The sequence below is a fragment of the Nycticebus coucang genome, chromosome 1, assembly GCF_027406575.1.
Source record: "Nycticebus coucang isolate mNycCou1 chromosome 1, mNycCou1.pri, whole genome shotgun sequence".
Taxonomy (NCBI): Eukaryota; Metazoa; Chordata; class Mammalia; order Primates; family Lorisidae; genus Nycticebus; species Nycticebus coucang.
In genome coordinates, this window is record NC_069780.1 from 17,196,789 (window position 1) to 17,216,179 (window position 19,391).

General features: G+C 38.4%; 1 protein-coding gene across 1 annotated transcript; it reads left to right on the forward strand.

Moving 5' to 3' along the window:
- The first annotated feature begins 726 nt into the window (after positions 1-726).
- Positions 727-13,203, forward strand: IBSP (integrin binding sialoprotein). The gene is made up of 7 exons (XM_053595604.1): positions 727-776; positions 3,712-3,779; positions 3,873-3,923; positions 4,014-4,091; positions 8,284-8,349; positions 11,191-11,337; positions 12,220-13,203. Exons 2-7 carry the CDS (start codon positions 3,726-3,728, stop codon positions 12,706-12,708), a joined length of 885 nt encoding a protein of 294 aa, XP_053451579.1. The 5' UTR covers positions 727-776; positions 3,712-3,725; the 3' UTR covers positions 12,709-13,203.
- The last annotated feature ends 6,188 nt before the right edge of the window (positions 13,204-19,391 follow it).

A 19,391-nucleotide genomic window follows, 5' to 3' on the forward strand; every position in this document is an offset into this window, starting at 1 on the left:
ATGTGAAAATGGATAGAAAAGAGGCATATGAAAGCCCAAAAAAATAAAATGAGCTGACTTCATATGAATGACAGGAAGAGTATAAATGGACAATCTAAAAAGATTTATTTTTCAAAACAAAAGATGAAATCTGCCTCTCAGCATAATTCTTCAAAGTTCCAACTTTTATGCTTAACATCATGTTTTAGCAAATATATCTTACAAAGTCTTGCTGATTTAATTATACCAATTTCAACTTGAGTCACAGAAGCACAGAAGTTGATATTAAAATATTAATTGTTCATCAGCTTCTTTGTCTTATTATTTAGTTTCTCTATTTCTTTTTTAACCTAACTAATGCAGGATTGTATTTGATGGTAGTGAGTTTCTTTTCTTTCAACATAGTGAAAACTTGTATAATTATGAAATGTTTAAAAGGCTAAATCCTTTGCTATTTATTTTAATTCAAATCCAGTATATTATTATATATATTTGAAACTCAAACTATTCATCTTCATCTAAAACCTTCAATTAAATTCCACAATGCAAACCTCTTGGCACTAAAACCACGTTTCATGTTTATTCATCTGAGCCTGTGTCTTGAAACAGTGTTGAAGTTTGGGGGTTTTCTGGTGAGAATCCACGTTCTGACATCACCTTGGCTGTGACAGTGATTGGCTGCTGGAAGGCAAAGAAGAGTTTATAGCCAGCAGGAGCAAGAAAATGAGTAAGTGAGCAGAGGAAATACTCAATCTGTGCCACTCCCTGCGTGAGCCTCTCTCCTGCACTGCCAAAGGGTAAGATTTAATATGACACCTCCCTTACCTTGAAATCAAGTCCCTCCCCAGTTTACATCTCTGGACTTTTTGAATTTTTCATTTAAATATTGATGGTATTGCATTGTGTAGAATGGCTATGGGATGATTTCACACTTGCTTATTATTAAACCAGTGCCTTAGATTCTAGATTCTCTCCAAAAGACATGTAAATCAGTTCTTAATATCATGCTTATGAACTTGATTATACTTCTTACTTTCTGTCTCTGCACATCATAGATAACAGTTTGTTTCCTCATTCTGATGCATTCAAGATAACCTGACTGTAATACTATTTTGCACTTGCAAAATTGCCAACCTATATGCGGATTTCTCTAACTAGTCATACTTCATTATATGTATTATCTTTTCAATATGTTGTTACACATTTGGTTTCAAAGTGTAAATACCTGTAGCTCTAAAATCAGCACAAATATTATATATTTATGTAGCACAAATACATATATATATAGTAGTGGAGAAATAAATAAGTTTGGTAGTTTATCATACTCATTCCAATAAAAACTTGTAATTAAGTTCTCAAAACTATCTTTTAAGAATGTTTGAGTGTTGTCTTGGTTAGTAATGGTCACTATAAAGTCTTTGCTTTTTGGTGAATCACAAAGTAAATAAAATGAGATTTATGTAGGCAGCCAATTGCTGCCTACATGAATCACTTCTGTTTTAATTTGTGCTATGTTTTCATCTGGTTATTTTTATTGCACATTTGAGAAATGTATGTAATGAAAACTCGTTCTACAGTTCTATTTGTTAAGTTTTTAGCTCTTTAAAATGTCATAAATATTCCAACCCTTTTCATAAATCTGGAAAACAACCTCCTTCCTGTTTGCTCATGGCCTCTAACATGGGCAGCGAAGTTCAAAGCACTTTTCAGAGCAGCCCAATAGCAAGAAAGCTTGTTAAGCAGATGGGCCCTCTTTAGAGGCAAAGCATCTTTATTCCCATGTGGCCATGAACTTCTTCTAAGGTAGAGAGGACTGTGAGGAAGTATGTAGACACCCAAATCAGAAGACCCACTCTGCTACACAAATAGCACAACTTAGGACCCAGCATGGCTTCTTCCAGGCCTCAAGCCTTCCTCTGTGTAATGTTTATTTTACTGTCAGATACTCAGTAAAGATGCAATACATCTTGGGTGATGATGGCAGAATACAAAATTTACCTTCAGGGTACAATATAGGACATGGATTTTATACATTTTAAATATTACTTTTCAAAGTGTATTTATGGGGAAATTGCCTTCACCATCACATATTGCTTCCAAATTGTTGCCAAAGCTGTGACTGTGTCTGAGAAATTGCCAGCAGTTAAATATGTATATAGATGCAAGTATGGGTGTGTTAGTAGGCATTCAGCTAAGTTTGCCTAAACTCTACTCTAATAGAATCTTTAAACAGAATTTTGTTAAATAGAATAAAATTAAAATGGGATAGATTTTACTGTTTTTATTTATGAGGAATTGATGGGAAAATGAAGATCTTTCCATGGGTGTAAACCCCAAAATTGTTCAGGAACCATTCCCGCTTTGAGAGTTACATCTTCCAGGTTCTACAGAATTAAGGTCTCCATGCACACCAATCACCCTGACCCCAGACGGCCCCTGATCTGTCCATCACAGTTTCACACACTAGCAGATGGAAAGCTTAAATGGGACTAGAGGACAACTTAATTTGAGGAAATTTGTCCATGCATATCCCAATATGAAACTCAGAAGAATTCTTCCCATGCAATCACCCTCAGGGGGATGGCTGGTGGATGCCATAGGTTATGAGAATAGCATTTCATGTGTTATGGATCCTCCCTTTCTACGCCCCCCCCCATATCAACTTTTCCAAGATATTCATAGGAAAATGGCTCTCACGTTCCATTTTATTTCATGAATTTTTAGTTTGAAACCTATACAGAAGCTGGAAACTGCCTGCAGAATCATTGACTTTAGCAATTATTTAAACTGCTTAGTTTTTGATTATAAACAGAGCATACAACAACACTAATAATTCAGTTCACTTAGCTGACACTCCTATGTCAATGATATGAAGAGACCCATCCCCACCCCAATGTATAAGTCTGCAGTTCCCAACCCTTGCCCCCTTCATGGATGGTACAAGTCTGTGGCCCATTAGCAACCAAGATACATGGCATCACCACCAAGCTACAGCCTCCTGTCCCATCCCCTACCCTCATCCATGGAATAATTGTCAGTCCCAGCTACTTGGGAGGCTGAGGCAAGAGAATCGCCTAAGCCCAAGAGCTGGAGGTTGCTGTGAGCTGTGACAATATGACACTCTACTGAGGGTGACAAAGTGAGACTCTGTCTCTAAAAAAAAAAAAAAAAAAACAAAGAAAAAGAAAAATTGTCTTCCGTGAATCTGATCACTGGTGAGATAATGGCCCGTTGGGAACCAGGCCACCCAGCAGGAGATGAATGGAGGTGAGGTGAGGACTGAACTGAAGCTTCATCTATATTTACACCCCCCACCCTTTGCTCATATCACCTCAGCTCCACTTCCAGTCCTTTCCCCCACCTCCACTTCACCCCCATCCATAGAGAAGTTGTCTTGTGTGAAACCCATCCCTGGTGCTAAAAAGGTTGTGGACTTTCGCTCTAAGTATTCAAAGACTCTTACAGTAGTGAAATGGTCTCCCAAAGACAAACCCCAGAAACCAGGTGAAAACCAAATACGGAGCTTGAGATTATTCAGTCATGTGGTAAAGTCAGTCCATACTACTTAAAAGGAAGGAATAATTTGAGAACAAAAGCAGAAATGGGGTTTTAAATAGTCAAAATGACAATTAGAAATGAAAACTAATTACATATTTCATCTTTTGGTGTGTGTAAGAAAGTTCTGCTCTTAGTTTTAATATTTTTTAACCCTTACCACTTCATTAATTCCAGAAGCAATCACCAAAATGAAGACTGCTCTCATTTTACTCAGCATTTTGGGAATGGCCTGTGCTTTCTCAGTAAGTTCTTCATTTAAAATCTACCCTTATTTCCATTTTTGTCTTTATATGTGAAAGAAAGGATAAGTAATAGTGAAATGTTCTATTAACCAGATGAAAAATTTGCATCGAAGGGTCAAACCAGAGGATTCTGAAGAAAATGGGGTAATTAATTTTAATTTACTTCCTTGGCCTGATTCTACTTTTGATTTACTGTACATTAACCATGAATATATCATTGCCTTGTTTATGCAGGTGTTCAAGTACAGGCCCCGATACTATCTTTACAAGCATGCCTACTTTTATCCCCCTCTGAAACGATTTCCAGTTCAGGTAAGTATAAAAATTAACTTTTCTTCAGTTTAATTTCCATTTTAATTTAAAAGGGATCAAATTCAACTACAAAACAACTAAATTTAACTGTTACTAAAATTCAGCCAGAAAGACTACTCACTAAATAAAAAAAGTTTCTTTTCAGTATAATAAAATAAAGCTTATTTCTACATTCTGTTTCAAAGCAAAAATCCACATAGAGTGAAATCATTTGGGCCCAGTCCTGCATGATATAATAATAACAACACCTTGTCATGTTGAGGTCAAGTGTTTTACTAACTGATAAAAAGGGCAGTTTTATCAGTTGTGGACAATTAAGTCAGTGAGAAGGTCACTAATTGTCCCTATTACAGTTGAGTCAATACTGTCACACAGCTGTGTTATATTCAGTACTTCAGCATCATCTTTTGGCAGGAGAAAAAAATTGACTTCATAAACATCAGAAACCATTAAAAGCAGAACACTGAGAATCAATGAGAATTGATGAAGATTTGAGTAAGTCGCTGGACTAATTAAGTCGTACGTTAGAGCATAATTATAATGGAAGTGTGGTCCAAGAACTACAAAGGAAAGAGAAAAATTCGTGAAGTGTCCTAACCAGTTTGTGAGAAAAACAAACCATCCCTGAAATTTGTAAACAAGAAGGAAAATAACTACAACTAAAAATGAGGGTTTCCATTTTTACTGAGTTACCTGTGAAGAGCGCCTTTGAAAGCCTGAGGGTGTGGTGTTGATTTTAAATATACAATCAACCAGAACTTCATATTTTTAGTACTATACAGTTTGTGTGCAGGACACCAATTATGCACCATTTGACCCAGGACTCCTGGGACATTGAAAGTAGCCGGGATGCTGAAAGCAATGCCTCAGTCTGGAGGCTTGGCTCCCATTGCACCATATGTTGGGCTAACCCCTCTGTAACTCATACGATGGTAGGAAATGATAATCTTAAAGTATTTCTAGCACCATCATAATTATGGGGAATTTGTGTGGCCACAGAAATATGAGCACGGATGATACAAGAATTGTGGGTTTTCTGAATTGTCTTCCATTCTTTGGTTCGCCTCAGTCCATAAATAAACAGTGCTCATTTGAGAGTTTGTTCTGTTCTCTTTGTTGTATGAAGTAGAAATGATGATAAATTCAAGTTTCTGACTAGCTCCTCAACTTTTCTGAAATATCAGATACTTAGGGACAGTCATTCCCATCTAGATCTTTTTACAGAGGTAGATGTGTGGTCCAAGTAAAATGTTCATATTGACACAGTATTAGAAGTTACATTTTTCAATATTGATGACTTAAAATTCATAAATCAAGTGGATCTTTAATATACAGTTTTTTCATGCATTTTTATGCAGATAGGTCTAGCTCAACTAATGCAGAATTTGTGAGATAGTTGGGTTTTGTTTTATTGAGATAGGGTCTTACCCTCTTGCCCTGGCCAGCAAGAAGTGGCATCATCATAGCTCACTGCAACCTCAAACTCCTGGGATCAAGCTACCCTCCTGCCTCAGCCTCCTGTGCCTACTTTTTAAATTTTTTATACAAATGAGGTCTTGCTATGTTTCTTAGGCCAGTCTTGAACTCCTGGCCTCAAGCAATCCTCTTGCCTCCGCCTCCCAAAGAGCTAAGCATTCAAGAGCGAGCAACTATGCTTGGCTTAAGATAGTTATTTTAAAATAAAATTCAAGAAAACATGCATGTATCTCCCAATCCAACTGTCTGGCCTAGTATTTATGTTGTATTCTCCTACTTTACAAAATTTGATTTTTCCCAAGTATATTAAGTTAGGTATTTAGTGCCCAGATTGCCACCCCCAAATGCACTAAGCTGCACTGACTTTGAAATTTGTGTTTCATTCAAACAAATCTGTGTTTGTACATAATCATTTCTAAAATATCAACTGTATGAAATATGTCACATGGATTGCAGAGCTATGGACGGTCCACTATAGCTTATTTATCTGCTAGGCTTAGGAACAAAACTATACATAAGCTCAACACCGTAAGCTGTTTTAATTGAGAAATTTGCTTTTTGTGATTCAAATGATTAGTGTATGAACTCTTAGGGAGCAAGAACTTCCATCTTATATTTCTTTTATCAGACTCACTTCAGTGATATCAAGAGTTTTGAGTTCTCAGAGTTGTTTTCCATTTCTGAAGTCTTTATGTGTGTGAAGTCTTTGTCTTAGTGACAAATCGTAATAAGGCATATACCACATATGAAAGAAAGGGGAGAAAAGAAGAAACTGCCAAGGCTTCAGGGCATTTCATACAGCTTTTGAATTGTTCTCACCGCAGACACTGATTGAAGACTGATGTGACTGAGTTAGGGAGAAAGTAGAGGTAAAGAAGCATGTGAAATAACTAAGACACACACCTCTGCTGAGTAAAATAGCTCTGATGGCATAAATGTACTGTCCTCTATATTTAATTTAGCTAACAAATAGAAAGAGTTCAAATATAATATTTTGCTTTATTCACCCTCTGGGATAGGAAAGGCACAACCATTAAGGTCATGGTGGCAATAGAAGAACAGGTCTAATTATTCCCTTTTCCACCCAAGGTTATTCTTGGCTCAAGGGGACAAACATTCCCTTTCCTTGGGTGGATGACGTGGTCATTTGAAAAATCAGGCCAGCAGGGACAGCTCTGAATGGGACTGGGACATGAATGTTTTCTCACATGTAATTTCTAACCCAGGGGTTAGAGGTTCTTCTGCAGCTATGTTTTCTAAATGCAAGACACTTACTTAACTGTGTCATCAGAATCAAAGCTAATATTTGCAGAGTAGAATATGGCAGAATATTAAGTTGGGTATCCATTTGTACACTTGTTGCCATCAGGGATGGTTGCATAAAAGGAACAAAAATTCATTTAAAGGTATCCCTGAGAAAGAGAGGAAGAAACTCCTTGTCATTGTTAAGGCCCTGACAAAAGATGTATAGATTTAATTTCCTTTCCAAAAATAGCAAAGCTCAGGCTCAGTGCCTGTGGCTCAAGCGGCTAGGATGCCAGCCACGTGCACTGGAGCTGGCGGGTTTGAATCCAGCCCAGGCCTGCCAAACAACAATGACAACTACAACCAAAAAATAGCTGGGCACCTGTAGTCCCAGCTACTTGGGAGGCTGAGGCAAGAGAATAGCTTAAGCCCAAGAGTTGGAGGTTGCTGTGAGTTGTGATGCCATGGCACTCTACCCAGGCCAACAGCTTGAGACTCTATCTTAAAAAAAAAAAAAAAATAGCAAAGCTCATTAACTTATAATTATATTTTTATATACAGAGTGCTTGGCTTAATTTATTCTCATCCAATGCTGAGCTTTTTAAAGAAATGATGCTCCATAAAATGTCCTAAATGAGCAAATGAATACATTATCTCCTACATAGGTATCCATAAAGTTCATGTGCAATTTACAATGTTAAACAATTTTAAATTGCACATGAACTTTATGTCTACCCTGTATAACTTTTGCTTCACATAAATAGATTAAACTCTTTTAAGGGATTACTTATAATTAGATTGAAAAATACAAGGAGTATATGCACATTTAATTTCTCTAAATCAAATTTTATTTAAATTCGCCAGGAGAGCTCATTATTTAGGAGAATCTTCCAGTAACAACTTACATTTTATAGTTGGCTAAATTATGATTTCATTTATGTTTTAAAAATAAAATAAAACAATGTGATCTATGTCATAGCCCAAGATCTGCCTTTAACTGGCTGGCAAAGTCACAACTTTTGGGGGCTTCTGAATCATTCTCCATAAAGTTAAGATTGGATCAGATAATGCCTTTGTTCTTTCAGAGTTAAACAATTCTGTGATCCATTGGTCTGGGTTATATAAAAAGCTTTCAATATGTTGTCAATGCTTTGAGAGTTGCAAATGAAGTACTCTGATCTCTATCTTGATCACTGCATAATTCCGCTCCTTCTCTAACTCCCTATATATGCCCAATCTCCTGCTCTGTTTCTCACAGCAGGATGAGACCTGTTCTAAGTACATAGGTCGATCAAGTTGGTAATACTAATACCCAGACCTCTTCTGAGTAAATAAACGAATCAAATCGGTGAGTATTTGTATTTTATCTTATTTCAACCAGCAAGAAATTTTAGATGCTATTACATATGTATGTATACACATATGAATGTGTGTGTATATATATATATATATACATATATATTATTTTTAGGGCAGTAGTGACTCATCTGAAGAAAATGGAGATGGTGATAGTTCAGAAGAGGAGGAGGAAGAAGAGGTAAGGAATTCTGCAGTCTTTTCATAACAAACCAGACAGGACAAAAAAACGAATAGGAAACTAGCCCACTGTAGTCTGAACTCAGCCAACAGCCACTGCCACCTTCCTGTCCGCAGTCCTCTATTTTGGACAAGTAGAATGTGATTTAAATTAAAATCAACTAAATTGACCTGTTTCAGTACTACTACAATTTGGGGTTAAAGTGACCTACAAGTGGTACACAATTAAGGCCTCCATTTTAAATGAAAGATGTATAAAATTTGATTAAAAGGTAACAGAAAGTATTATTTATTTTAGGCAGCTAGAACATGATGATAGAAGACAAGTAAATATTTCTAAACTCAGGGTAATACCTGTTTTAAGGACTGAACTTTAAGAATTCAATTTACTAAGTGGATCACGTATAAAAGCTGATTTATATCCCCGACTGTATTATTATGATTTACTTGTCTTTTATAAGTCCACAGAGTAGGGTTCTTTTAAATAAGAATTTTATATCCTTCCCCCTATTCTTATGTGAGGCTTGGTAAATGTGGAATGTAAATGTCTTAGCAAAGTAACTAAGAAAATGCCAGAAGGGCTATGTCAACTAATGTGATGAAAATGTGTCAAATGGTCTATGAACCAAGTGTATGGTGCCCCATGATCATATTGATGTACACAGCTATGATTTAACAAAAAATAAATTAATTAATTAATTAAAAAAAAAAAGAAAAACCCTAACTTCAAACCCCTCAATGCTCTCTCACTTAGTCTGCTTTAGACTTTGCTGACACAGTCCTGCGGTTAATAAAAGACTCCTTTTGAAATTCTAAAAAAAAAAGAAGAATTTTATGTGTCTTTTTGTGTAATAACAAAATTCATGTTCTTAAAGAACTGCAAATACTCAAGATGTATAAATATCTTCCTGTATAGTTGTGCAAATTAGTGTAGTTCATGGCTAAGATTCATCCACATACCTTGGGAGATATGCTAGCATGTTTGTAACAGACCGTCTTGCCTAAGGAAACATACCAATTAGGATGTGTTTTCCTGGAGAGTCAATTACGGCTATCCACTGGCTGGGAACCTTCTAAATTCAGGTACTCTTAGAAGCTATTTATGAATGAACAATGACAGTCAAAACTGGGTTATGTATAAACATCAGCTATCCTGAAAATAAAATGGTATGGTAACTTGAAAGCTGCCAAACCATTGGTTTGGTTTTTTTTTTTTTTTTTAAACCACAAAAGCAACATTTCCCGTATCACAATTTTTACCAATAGCTTGAAGGAAGGCTGTATAAGAATGTCAAGCTGGTGCCAGAAAAAAATGCTGCCTACTAAATCCTATGAAATTTTGCCTGGAATTCCACGTAGCAGTCTTACACAAGAACTAAGCTGGGGTTATCCATTTAACTATTTGCTGAACAGTGATTGCTACATTGCCTTGCCAACTAGAATTTCCGATTAGACTGTGTACATTTTGGCAGTGATTCTTCATTTGTTGTGGAGTAGTTGAAAATGGAGGAAGATTAGGACTTCTTTGAGGTTCTCATGAAATCACAAACACTCCCAAATTTTGTCAACAATCTCTGAACAATTATGGTCCTCCCAGAACTTTCTACAAACACCTCATGACCCAATGGACCATAGGTTAAAAATCTCTGCTTTGAGTAAGAGCTATACCCCCTTTTGTATCTCTTAGATAGAGCCTAGAATAATTTCTTATACATATATGGTGTCAGTAAATATTTGTTGTTTTTGTTTTGAAACTTCAGAGGAATAAAAACTACAAAATTATTCGTTAAAAGTGATAATAGAAAAGTGGATACATACTGAAGACATTCTGAAACTTCTTTTTTTCCCCATTTTTTCTCCAAAATTTTATTAGCAAATCAGGTTTGATACAGAGTGTCCAGGAATTGTACTCACATGTGGAAGATACTCAGGGGTATTTGCTATTAGGTGATCATGTTTTTTCCTCTACTCTGAAACTGTTTAGCCTCATTTTTAAAAAACTTGTATTAAGGGGGCACCTGTGGCTCAAATGAGTAGGGGCCAGCGGTGGTGGGTTCAAACTCAGCCCTGGCCAAAACTGCAAAAAAAAAAAAAATTGTACTAAAATATACATAATAAAATTATCATAAATATACAGCTCATGGAAATTTCAGAAATTGAACACAAGTGAAACTAGCACTCATATCAAAAGGATCCAACTAATAGTGTATTCTCCTTCTCTAAGGATCTTTCCAAGGATGTTAAAATTAATTTCTCCTTCTACTCCTGAAATAAAGCATAAACATGAAAAATCAAAAAATGGTATGAGGTTATGAGATACTTAGCACAATTAGCTTGGAGACTGTTTTGAGATCAACTCTGGTAGTCCCAAGGCCCTTCAATAAAACAGTGGGATTTACAAATTTGATGAAATTAATTCTACTGTAGAATAAAGCTCTCAAGATAATAATAAGCAATCATTTGAAGAGTATTAATTTTTTAAACACCTTTATGTAATAACATAATATATCACTAATATATTTCTTCCTGGTACAGAAAATTTGTATCAAATGCCTGAAACAAAAAAATTTTGAACTGATAAAAGAGAAAACAGAGATAATTTGACAGACACTATAGTGTGGTAATTAATATTAAGCAACTTTGAGTTGAGTTCACAGAGGTGAAAAGTGAAAATGGCATCAGCTGGCTCATAACCCAAAATTGTCAACTTTGGGTTATGAGCCAGCTGAGGAATACAAAGTTTTTCCAAATAACAAAATTCCAACAAATGGTTCTCAACTCCAACAACATTGAGCTATCTTCCAGCTAAACTAATTTTTCTTTCTATGGACATTTTCACCAGGAAACTTCAAATGAAGAAGAAAATGATGAAAATTCTAATGAAGACGAAGAATCTGAGGCTGACAATACCACACTGTTTGCTACAACACCTGACTATGGAGAGGTCACACCTGGAACAGGGTTGGCTGCAATCCAGCTTCCCAGGAAGGTAAGGATGGAATTATTCTTCCAAAATGCAGTCGCTGCCATCCATAATATAGCATGTTCAATTTTTTTTCTTTGCTCAAGTTTAAGGTTATCCCAACACTTTGCCCATAATATGTGAGTTTTATAATGTCTTCATTAACTCATTGAAAAAGTGAGAGCAGATACAACTTCACTATTTACAAATAAGATCTTCTCCCAGCCTCTTCCCATGTTATTACACTGGCTTTTGCATTATAACAGAAGACTAAGGTCATCCAGGAGTAGACAAAAGGTCCCAGAGAGATACCACTGCATTCCAGGACAGAGCTAGACAGTAACAAAGTGTAGGAAGAATCTCCCTCTGAAAAGAGTTATCAAGCACATTTTCCCTGCCTCAAAACCCACGAGCAAGGTACTTATCCTGAGAATTTAAAGCTTTAGAGGAAGGGTGATGACCACGACCTCACAGGGTGGTTATGGGGATCAAAGGGCTACCTGTTGGTTATGTTAACAAGTTTGATGTAAGCTTTCCACGTTGTATATCAAGCTATCACATTGTACCCCATAAATGCATGAAGGTAAACAGTTATAATTTAATAAAAATAAAATAAAATAAAGTACTACCATGGGTGAAGGAGGTGTAATGTTCAGTGCTACAAGTTCAGGGCCAAGGGACATGGCAGGATGGGTTCTGAACTTTGTTTTTGTGAGTAAATTAAATTGGATGGTGAATGAAAAAAAAAAAAAGCCCTCACCAATCCTTGTGTGAGTTAAGTTGACTTCAGTTCAAAATGACCCCTAGAACAAGGCTGTCAGAATAGAATCGCTCTGTTGGACCAAGTGATGGCTCCAAGTTTTAAATTTTCATACGTAGACTTGGATTCTTTCAAACTTTTCCTTCCAGGCCGGGGATATGCGAAAGCAGGCTACAAAGAAAAAGGAAAGTGATGAGGAAGAAGAGGAGGAGGAGGAGGAAGAAAATGAAGAAAATGAAGCAGAAGTGGATGAAAACGAGCAAGGCGTGAACGGCACCAGCACCAACAGCACAGAGACGGAAAACGGGACCGGCAGCAGCGGTGGCGACGCCGGGGAGGGAGGGGAAGACGACAGTGTCACTGGGGAGACCACCTCTCCAAACGGGGGGTTTCCACCCACAACCGCGCCTCCGGAGGTCTACGGGACCCCCTCCACACCGTTTGGGAAAACCACCACCGTTGACTACGAGGGGGAGTACGAGCAAACGGGTACCAACGAATACGACGGTGGCTACCAAGTCTATGACAGTGAGAATGGGGAGCCTCGGGGGGACACTTACCGCGCCTACGAGGATGAGTACAGCTACTACAAAGGCCAAGGCTACGATGGCTACGAAGGTTACTACTACCACCAGTGAGCGCCGCATCTGGATACTGTTTCAAAGTTCAACTCAGGAAGGTGCAATGGAGCCGCTGTGCGCGGGCCTCACACGTGGAACGCACTGCTGTTCCACAGCGATCGTCTGTAATTGCTTCTGTCAGTCGTGGGCTTCTTGTGGCTTTTCCCTGGTACGTTATGGAAAGGTCTTTGTCCATCAGGGCCATCTATCAAGTGGTCCATCAATCCGTGAGATAGAATTCCACGGACTATTTTGAGGTTGAGCTCTATAAACAGTATTTTTAACATTTGCACTATTGCTAACTGTAGAAACCTACTCTGTGTACAAGAAGTGCTTCTAAAAAGAAATGCGTTGACGTGAATGACACTGTATGCAATAGAGGTGTAGTTTCTTCATCGCACTACCCATTCAACACTGTATATTCGATTTGATTAGCATCTTTGTGTATTTTTATGTGAGCTGTATGTATACTCTTATCTATGAGTTTCATCACAAATAAAAAATGCAATCCTTCATGTGTGTTATCATTAAGGTGAAAAGTGAGAGATTCGGAATGGAAAGACGTGGAACAAATGGGAGACAATTTGGCTAAAGGAGAAAAGCTTATTTCCACTATGGTAGAAAACTCCAAGGGACTGTTAACATTATCTCTGAGATGAATCAACCCAGCTAAGATTTTGCCCTGCTTGTGGGACAGAGTCACTGGGCAATGAAAGGCTTTGATTAGAGCTGCAAGATTTAACAAATATGGAATGCCTATAAAATTTGAATTTCAGATAAACAATGAATACTTGGGGGTATAAATATGCCCCATGCAGTATTTGGCCCCTGTAAAATATATGTGACATCATTGTACTAATTAAACAATTCACTATTTATCTGATAGTCAAATTTAACTTGCTGTCCTATGTTTTATCTGGCAACCTCCTCCGTGATTTGGTTGTAGGCAGGGAAGAAAGTGGAGCAGGGTAGAAAATTTCTTACACACAAATTTACACACACACAAGAGGGCTGATACACAAGTCTTAACAGCAACTTACGCCTTTAATATAAACCTGAAAGTAATTTCAAATAGGGGTAGTGAAGGAAAGTAGATAGTGGGGAGGAGCAAGAAGAGGAAAATCCATTCATGTTTTTATTTATTCACCAATGAGATGCACTGAACATCTATTACATAACCAGACCATGTCGAGACACTGAGCATATGCAAATGAAGAGCCCTGTCCTCATCATGTTTTTAGTTTTGAGGCATTACATGTACCATGACACTCAGTCCCTACCTCTTCATGTTGAAAGATCTCAAGGCTTCAGAAAAGTTGGAAGACTAGTACATGAGCGCCTTATTGTAGCTTCACCTAGATTCGCCAAGAGTTATCATTTTGCCATTTTTAGGTTATCTTTCCATTTCTGTGTACCTCTCCTCATAAATATATGCTTCTTTGCCAATCCACTGAAGAGTGGGGTGCAGACATTCATGATGCTTCACCCCCAAATACTTCAGCATTCACTGTAAGAGCAAAGAATTCTCCTACCTAGCATAGTATTTACTGTTACCATTCTCAAAAAAAGTTTAAATAGGCACAATACTTTCTTGAAATATATAGTTCATGTTCAAATTTTCCTAGTCATCCTAGTAATGTTTTTTATTATGAACGCATTTAATCCTCACAAAACCCTATCAGGTAAGTATTATTAACATCCTCAATTTTACTGATGAAGAGTTGGGGTACACAGATATCACAAGCACTAGAGCTGAGGTTAGAACAAAGCCAGACTGGCCTTAGGATCTGTGATCTTTGCCACAGTGCAACATTCATTAATGTAGATTCATCCATAGCAGATGGTCAGGAAGTTACTAATGAGAGGAACTTTGCTAAAAACCAAGTTTTGTCCTATATTACCATTTCCTTAGAACCAGCCATGTTGTATGACTTAAACCCCTCAGATCCAGGATCTTCTTGTAGTTTGTAAATGTCTTTCTATATAGGCAGCTTGGTCTTGTGCACAGTACACGAGATGTGAAGCAAGACAGGCTTGAATCATGGTGCTCTCGAGAGCAAATTAGCCAACTTCCCTGGCCTTTCACCATCTGCCTGAGACTGCTGCTCAGGAGGCTGCAGGTCTGCCAGGTGGTGAGGTGCTCAGCTTCACCACGACTCCCTTCTCCTCTCTTCTTCCCTCCCCATCCTTGCTCCATCTCAACACTTAAGTGTATCCAACTGTGATAGAATTAGCCAACCATAAAAACAGTCTTTTGAGTACTTATGGCACATTTTTTTCTTGTCCCAATGCATCTTTGTAGAGCAAAAGGGTTTGATGAGATTGAGGGCTTGGGATTGGTGTGATCAATATTGTTTATCAAGCAACATAGGAAATCATCACTCATGACCATCTATCATAAACTATATCAATATATCCATAAAACTATAGCATCAGGAACTATATCAACATATCCATAGAAGCATCAAAGTCTTAGATTTAGAGAGGATCCTTAAAGCCTGTCCTGTAAGGGTGCCCTATACAATGATAAAGGGGAGGGAGGATCCAGACATCATAGTTCTATAGGCAGCCTCAGGGTCCTTTACTCAGATTTTAATTTCACTTGTTTGTGCAAGTAGATAAACATGCCAGTAGAAGCAAAGTGTAGAAGTTTATTTCTAGAGGCTGAATATCCAGGGCTAGTGTGCTACTCCTTGGAGCAGACTGCTCACTGTCTTATCTCCCTGCCATCTCAGCCTGCGACCCTCACACACAGTGTCATACACAGCTCACCTCCATGGCTTTATTGTAGGCAGTAGGAGAGAGAAGTTAGGGAGAGGAGAAGGGAGGTAAGTTTCCCTTTAGGGACATGACCAAGGAATTGTAGACATCGCATGTACCCATGGACAGAACTTAAATCAAAGGGTCACATCTAGCTCCATAGGAAGGAAAAGCCAAGTGCCCGGCTAAACAAGTAGGCTTCTATCACCAGAGAGAGAAAGGAGAATGGATATGAACGGGTGTTCGGGTGTCGTGCCACAGCTGCAGGCTGCCTTCTATGTTTGAAAAAGACAAAAGAATTTTCTGAGTATTAATAGAATATACCCATCCAACTTCTTTTCGTCCCCAAATATAAGTTTTGTTTATTTCAATTTTTATCTATTTTAAATTCAAAGGGGTCATTTGATTCATTCTCAGGGGAAGGATTATCTTTCCCTGGGTAAAACAAAAATATTCCTCTTTCTTTTCTAACAATTTGAATTCTCATCAAGTTTCTTTGAGAGGGCCATCAGCGGAGTACAGAAGACAGAGTCTTCCGTGGGGAAGGTAAGGGAGGCTGGCTAACTCAGACAGCGGGACAATGTGGAAGTCTAACTTGTGATCTTCAGTTGGAAAACTATTGGGTGGGGGGTGTACCATGCATAAGGTATTGGTTGATTTGGCTGAAAGAGCTGCTGTGAGGGGCATTGCCGGGATGCCCAGGAGCTGTGTTAAATCACAGCCCTCACTAGCCCACCTCTTAGTCTTTGTCTGTGAAATCCACGTTCCTTCCTCTCTGCCCTGGGTGAGTTGGTTGTCTCTGGGCTTCGCTGTCTGCCTGCCACTTGCGCTGGTGTCTGCAGAGGCAAAGCTTTCCTCTGCTGCTGTTAGCTACTCCAAGTTCATGCTTTGCCACAGTCCTCCCCCACCAAAAAAGAACTCCACCAGCCTACAGGAGACTCCAAAATGCTCGGAGCTGGGGGAGCATTCTGCATGTGGGCTGGGGACAGAATGCCAAGCAAATAAACTTCATAGGCTTTAAATATTCAAAACATTTTGCTCTACAAAGATGCATTAGGATAAGAGCCAAGAACCAGGGCAACCCACCTCCAGAGGGACCTAGGAAAACCAATCAGCACAGCTACTGCCTTCCAACTACCAGCGCCTAGAACTGGCTTTTTCTAGTATGACACACATAAGTCTTGGCTTAAAAAAAAAAACAAAAAAAACCCAACTCAGTCCACTTTCCCTCCCAGTGTCTCACCCCTGCAGCCTATCATCTCTCTATTGATTGTATTTCCTTCTTGACAGTAACAACTTTCACCCATTACTCAGTCCTGAGTGCAGAGTCTTTTTGGTTGATGGTCTATTTCACACTTTTAAGCTAGTAGGAAGACCAGTCCCTGAATTACCATGCTTCCTGGTATAGCTCAGAGAGCTTTGAGTAACTTGTCTAATCGAGGTGACTTTCACCATCTCTACTCCTATCTGAGCCTAGACTTCTAAAACTTTTCCCCTCGTGCTTATCAAGCAGTTAGGAAGTCCCTGAGCCCCTGAGCAGCATTGTGGCTGGTAACAGGTCCGCGAGACTCCTGACTGCAGCTCTTAGTTTCACACACCACACATCCACAGACCTGGCTAGTAGAGAGACAATGAGTTCAAGTGGAGTTAGACAGTTTATTACTTACACAGAAAACAAAATCAGGACCAGGATGACGTCAGCTACCTGCATGCTAGTTCTGTGGGTGATGCTAAGAGAGGCCAGATGACAGATGGCACAAGTGGTGGGTCATTCTGCCATTGAGGAATCAGCTGTAACCCATAGCCAAGCATAAAGACCCATGCAGAAGTCTGTAGTGGACACTAAGAGAGCAGGAACTGAAGTCAGAGAGATAGAAGAGAAATGGCCTGCGGTCATCTCCTGTAAGATAGGGAGGCGGGTGGGAAACTCTCTATGGCATCACTTCACCATGCTGTTTATTCATTCTTGTTCCAGGAGGAATCACAGGACACTTTGCGCAGATTCAGGCTGGGCAGCAGCCACTTCTTCTCCCATATGCAATCCCTACAGATGTGCTCTATATGGAATCCTACAAGGTTGTCAGGAAGCCACAACAGAGCCTCCCCCAATACACCTCTTCCAGATCCTGAGGTTTGGGAAGCATTGAGTGTGTTCTCTACCATTCTAAATGAGGTTGGCCACGTGAGAGAGTTTGGTTGAACTAAGAAAGGGCGTAAAGCATGAAAGAGGGTGACCTATACAAGACAATCCATGGCAGACGTGGACCCCTCACCAGGCAAGTGTGCTAAATGGCTTCTCAGATGGGCCACACTGTGGGTGGACAGGCTGTGGGCATTAGGGCGGCCACAGGATAGAAGCTTCTTGAAGATGACCCTGCCCCTCTCCCTGGGGTCACTCTATCTATATCCTGCCCCTCGTTTCAAGTCCCCTTTATGTCTTTCAACATGAAGCCTCCATCAATATCCTCCCTTGGACAGCCTTGGTAACCCATATTTAATCTATGGGAGGCATTGAACATGCCCTGCCTCTCAACTTATTACTGTTACACAAATTCTATATCCTGCATCTTTTATGCCTATGTTGATTTTTCTCTCATTTTTTTTTTAATTTTAACAAAAGGGTAAAACAAAACAAAATTTTACCCTTGCAAAACTAAAGTTTTGGCTTTAGAAATGATTGTTTCTGATGTGGGCTTCAGGAGTCTTTTTTCAGCAATAAACATTGACTTTCTCACCATTGTAATTCTTTCTATAAAAACTCGAATCCTTCTCCAGATAATATGAGTCTCATTTTTTAAAAAATCAGCATTAATTAAAAAGAAACTGTGAAGCAATTACTTGGACCTTTTGTTTATCTAAGTGCAGTGCAGTAAATATTATGATCTCTAAAATACTCAATGGATTAAAAACTCATTAATTTGATATGTTGGTTGAAGAATAATTCCCCATGTAAATTACATTCTGTATATCCCGTTCTTTCTGAGAAGGCTTTTCCCTTGCATTTCACAGCTTCCAGAGTCCAAGAAGACAAGACCTCTGTCAATGTATACATCTCCTTTTAAAATACAAATTCAACCCTCGTATTTTATTTTATTCATATTTATAATATTTTATTCAGGGGTCAGCAAACTTTTTCTGTGAAAGACCAAATAGTAAATATTTTTGGGTTTGTGGGCTATACAGTTTCCATCACAATTACGTAACTCTGACACTGTAGTGAAAGCAGACATAGAAAATATATTAGCAAATGAGAATGACTATGTTCCAATAAAACTTTATTTGCAAAACAGGGGAAAGGCCAGATTAGGCCCATGGATTAGTTTGCTGATCCCCTATTTGGATGATTGTATAAAGTCATAAACCATGAAGGATTAATTATTTTAAAACTTTAGTTATTGTTAATCAGTTACGATATTAACAAACTGTCAATGAACTCACTGTCTTTTTCTTTTCTTTCTTTTTTCCTACTGTGAAGCTTTGGCCTCTGTTTCCAACTTTATTTAAAAACTCAGTAAAATTTCTGGTATTTGAAACAGCAATCTGTGGGTTGTCTCCTTTTATTCAGCTATTTAATAATGTGCTTCTCGCACTTTCTGGACTTAAACACAACAAGAGGTGTTATCTTTGATATATAATATTTAAAGATAATTTTTCGCTATTTAGCTATTCTTTGAATTCTGTAACAGAAATTATCAGATATGTCTCTCTACTTAGTCAGTTGAGGGAAAATTTGATCTTAATTCTAGCCGTGGGACAGTTGTGTAAAATCAACAGCACAACCTGAACCATTACGAATGCTGTACAGAATGGGCTATCACCAAATCCAGTACACCCAGTGTTTTCAGAGCATCTTTCAGTGAATGCTCAACACCTGAATAGCTCCTGGGGAATGTCTAGAGTGCACTATGTCCTTGAAAATGGCTGCAGCATCATCTCCCATT

Bases quoted from the DNA above. Each gene is read 5' to 3' on its own strand.
- IBSP (XM_053595604.1), top strand. From the start codon at position 3,726: ATGAAGACTGCTCTCATTTTACTCAGCATTTTGGGAATGGCCTGTGCT. The intron at 3,780-3,872 runs GTAAGTTCTTCA...TCTATTAACCAG, and splicing joins GAATGGCCTGTGCTTTCTCA to ATGAAAAATTTGCATCGAAG. The intron at 3,924-4,013 runs GTAATTAATTTT...TTGTTTATGCAG, and splicing joins AGGATTCTGAAGAAAATGGG to GTGTTCAAGTACAGGCCCCG.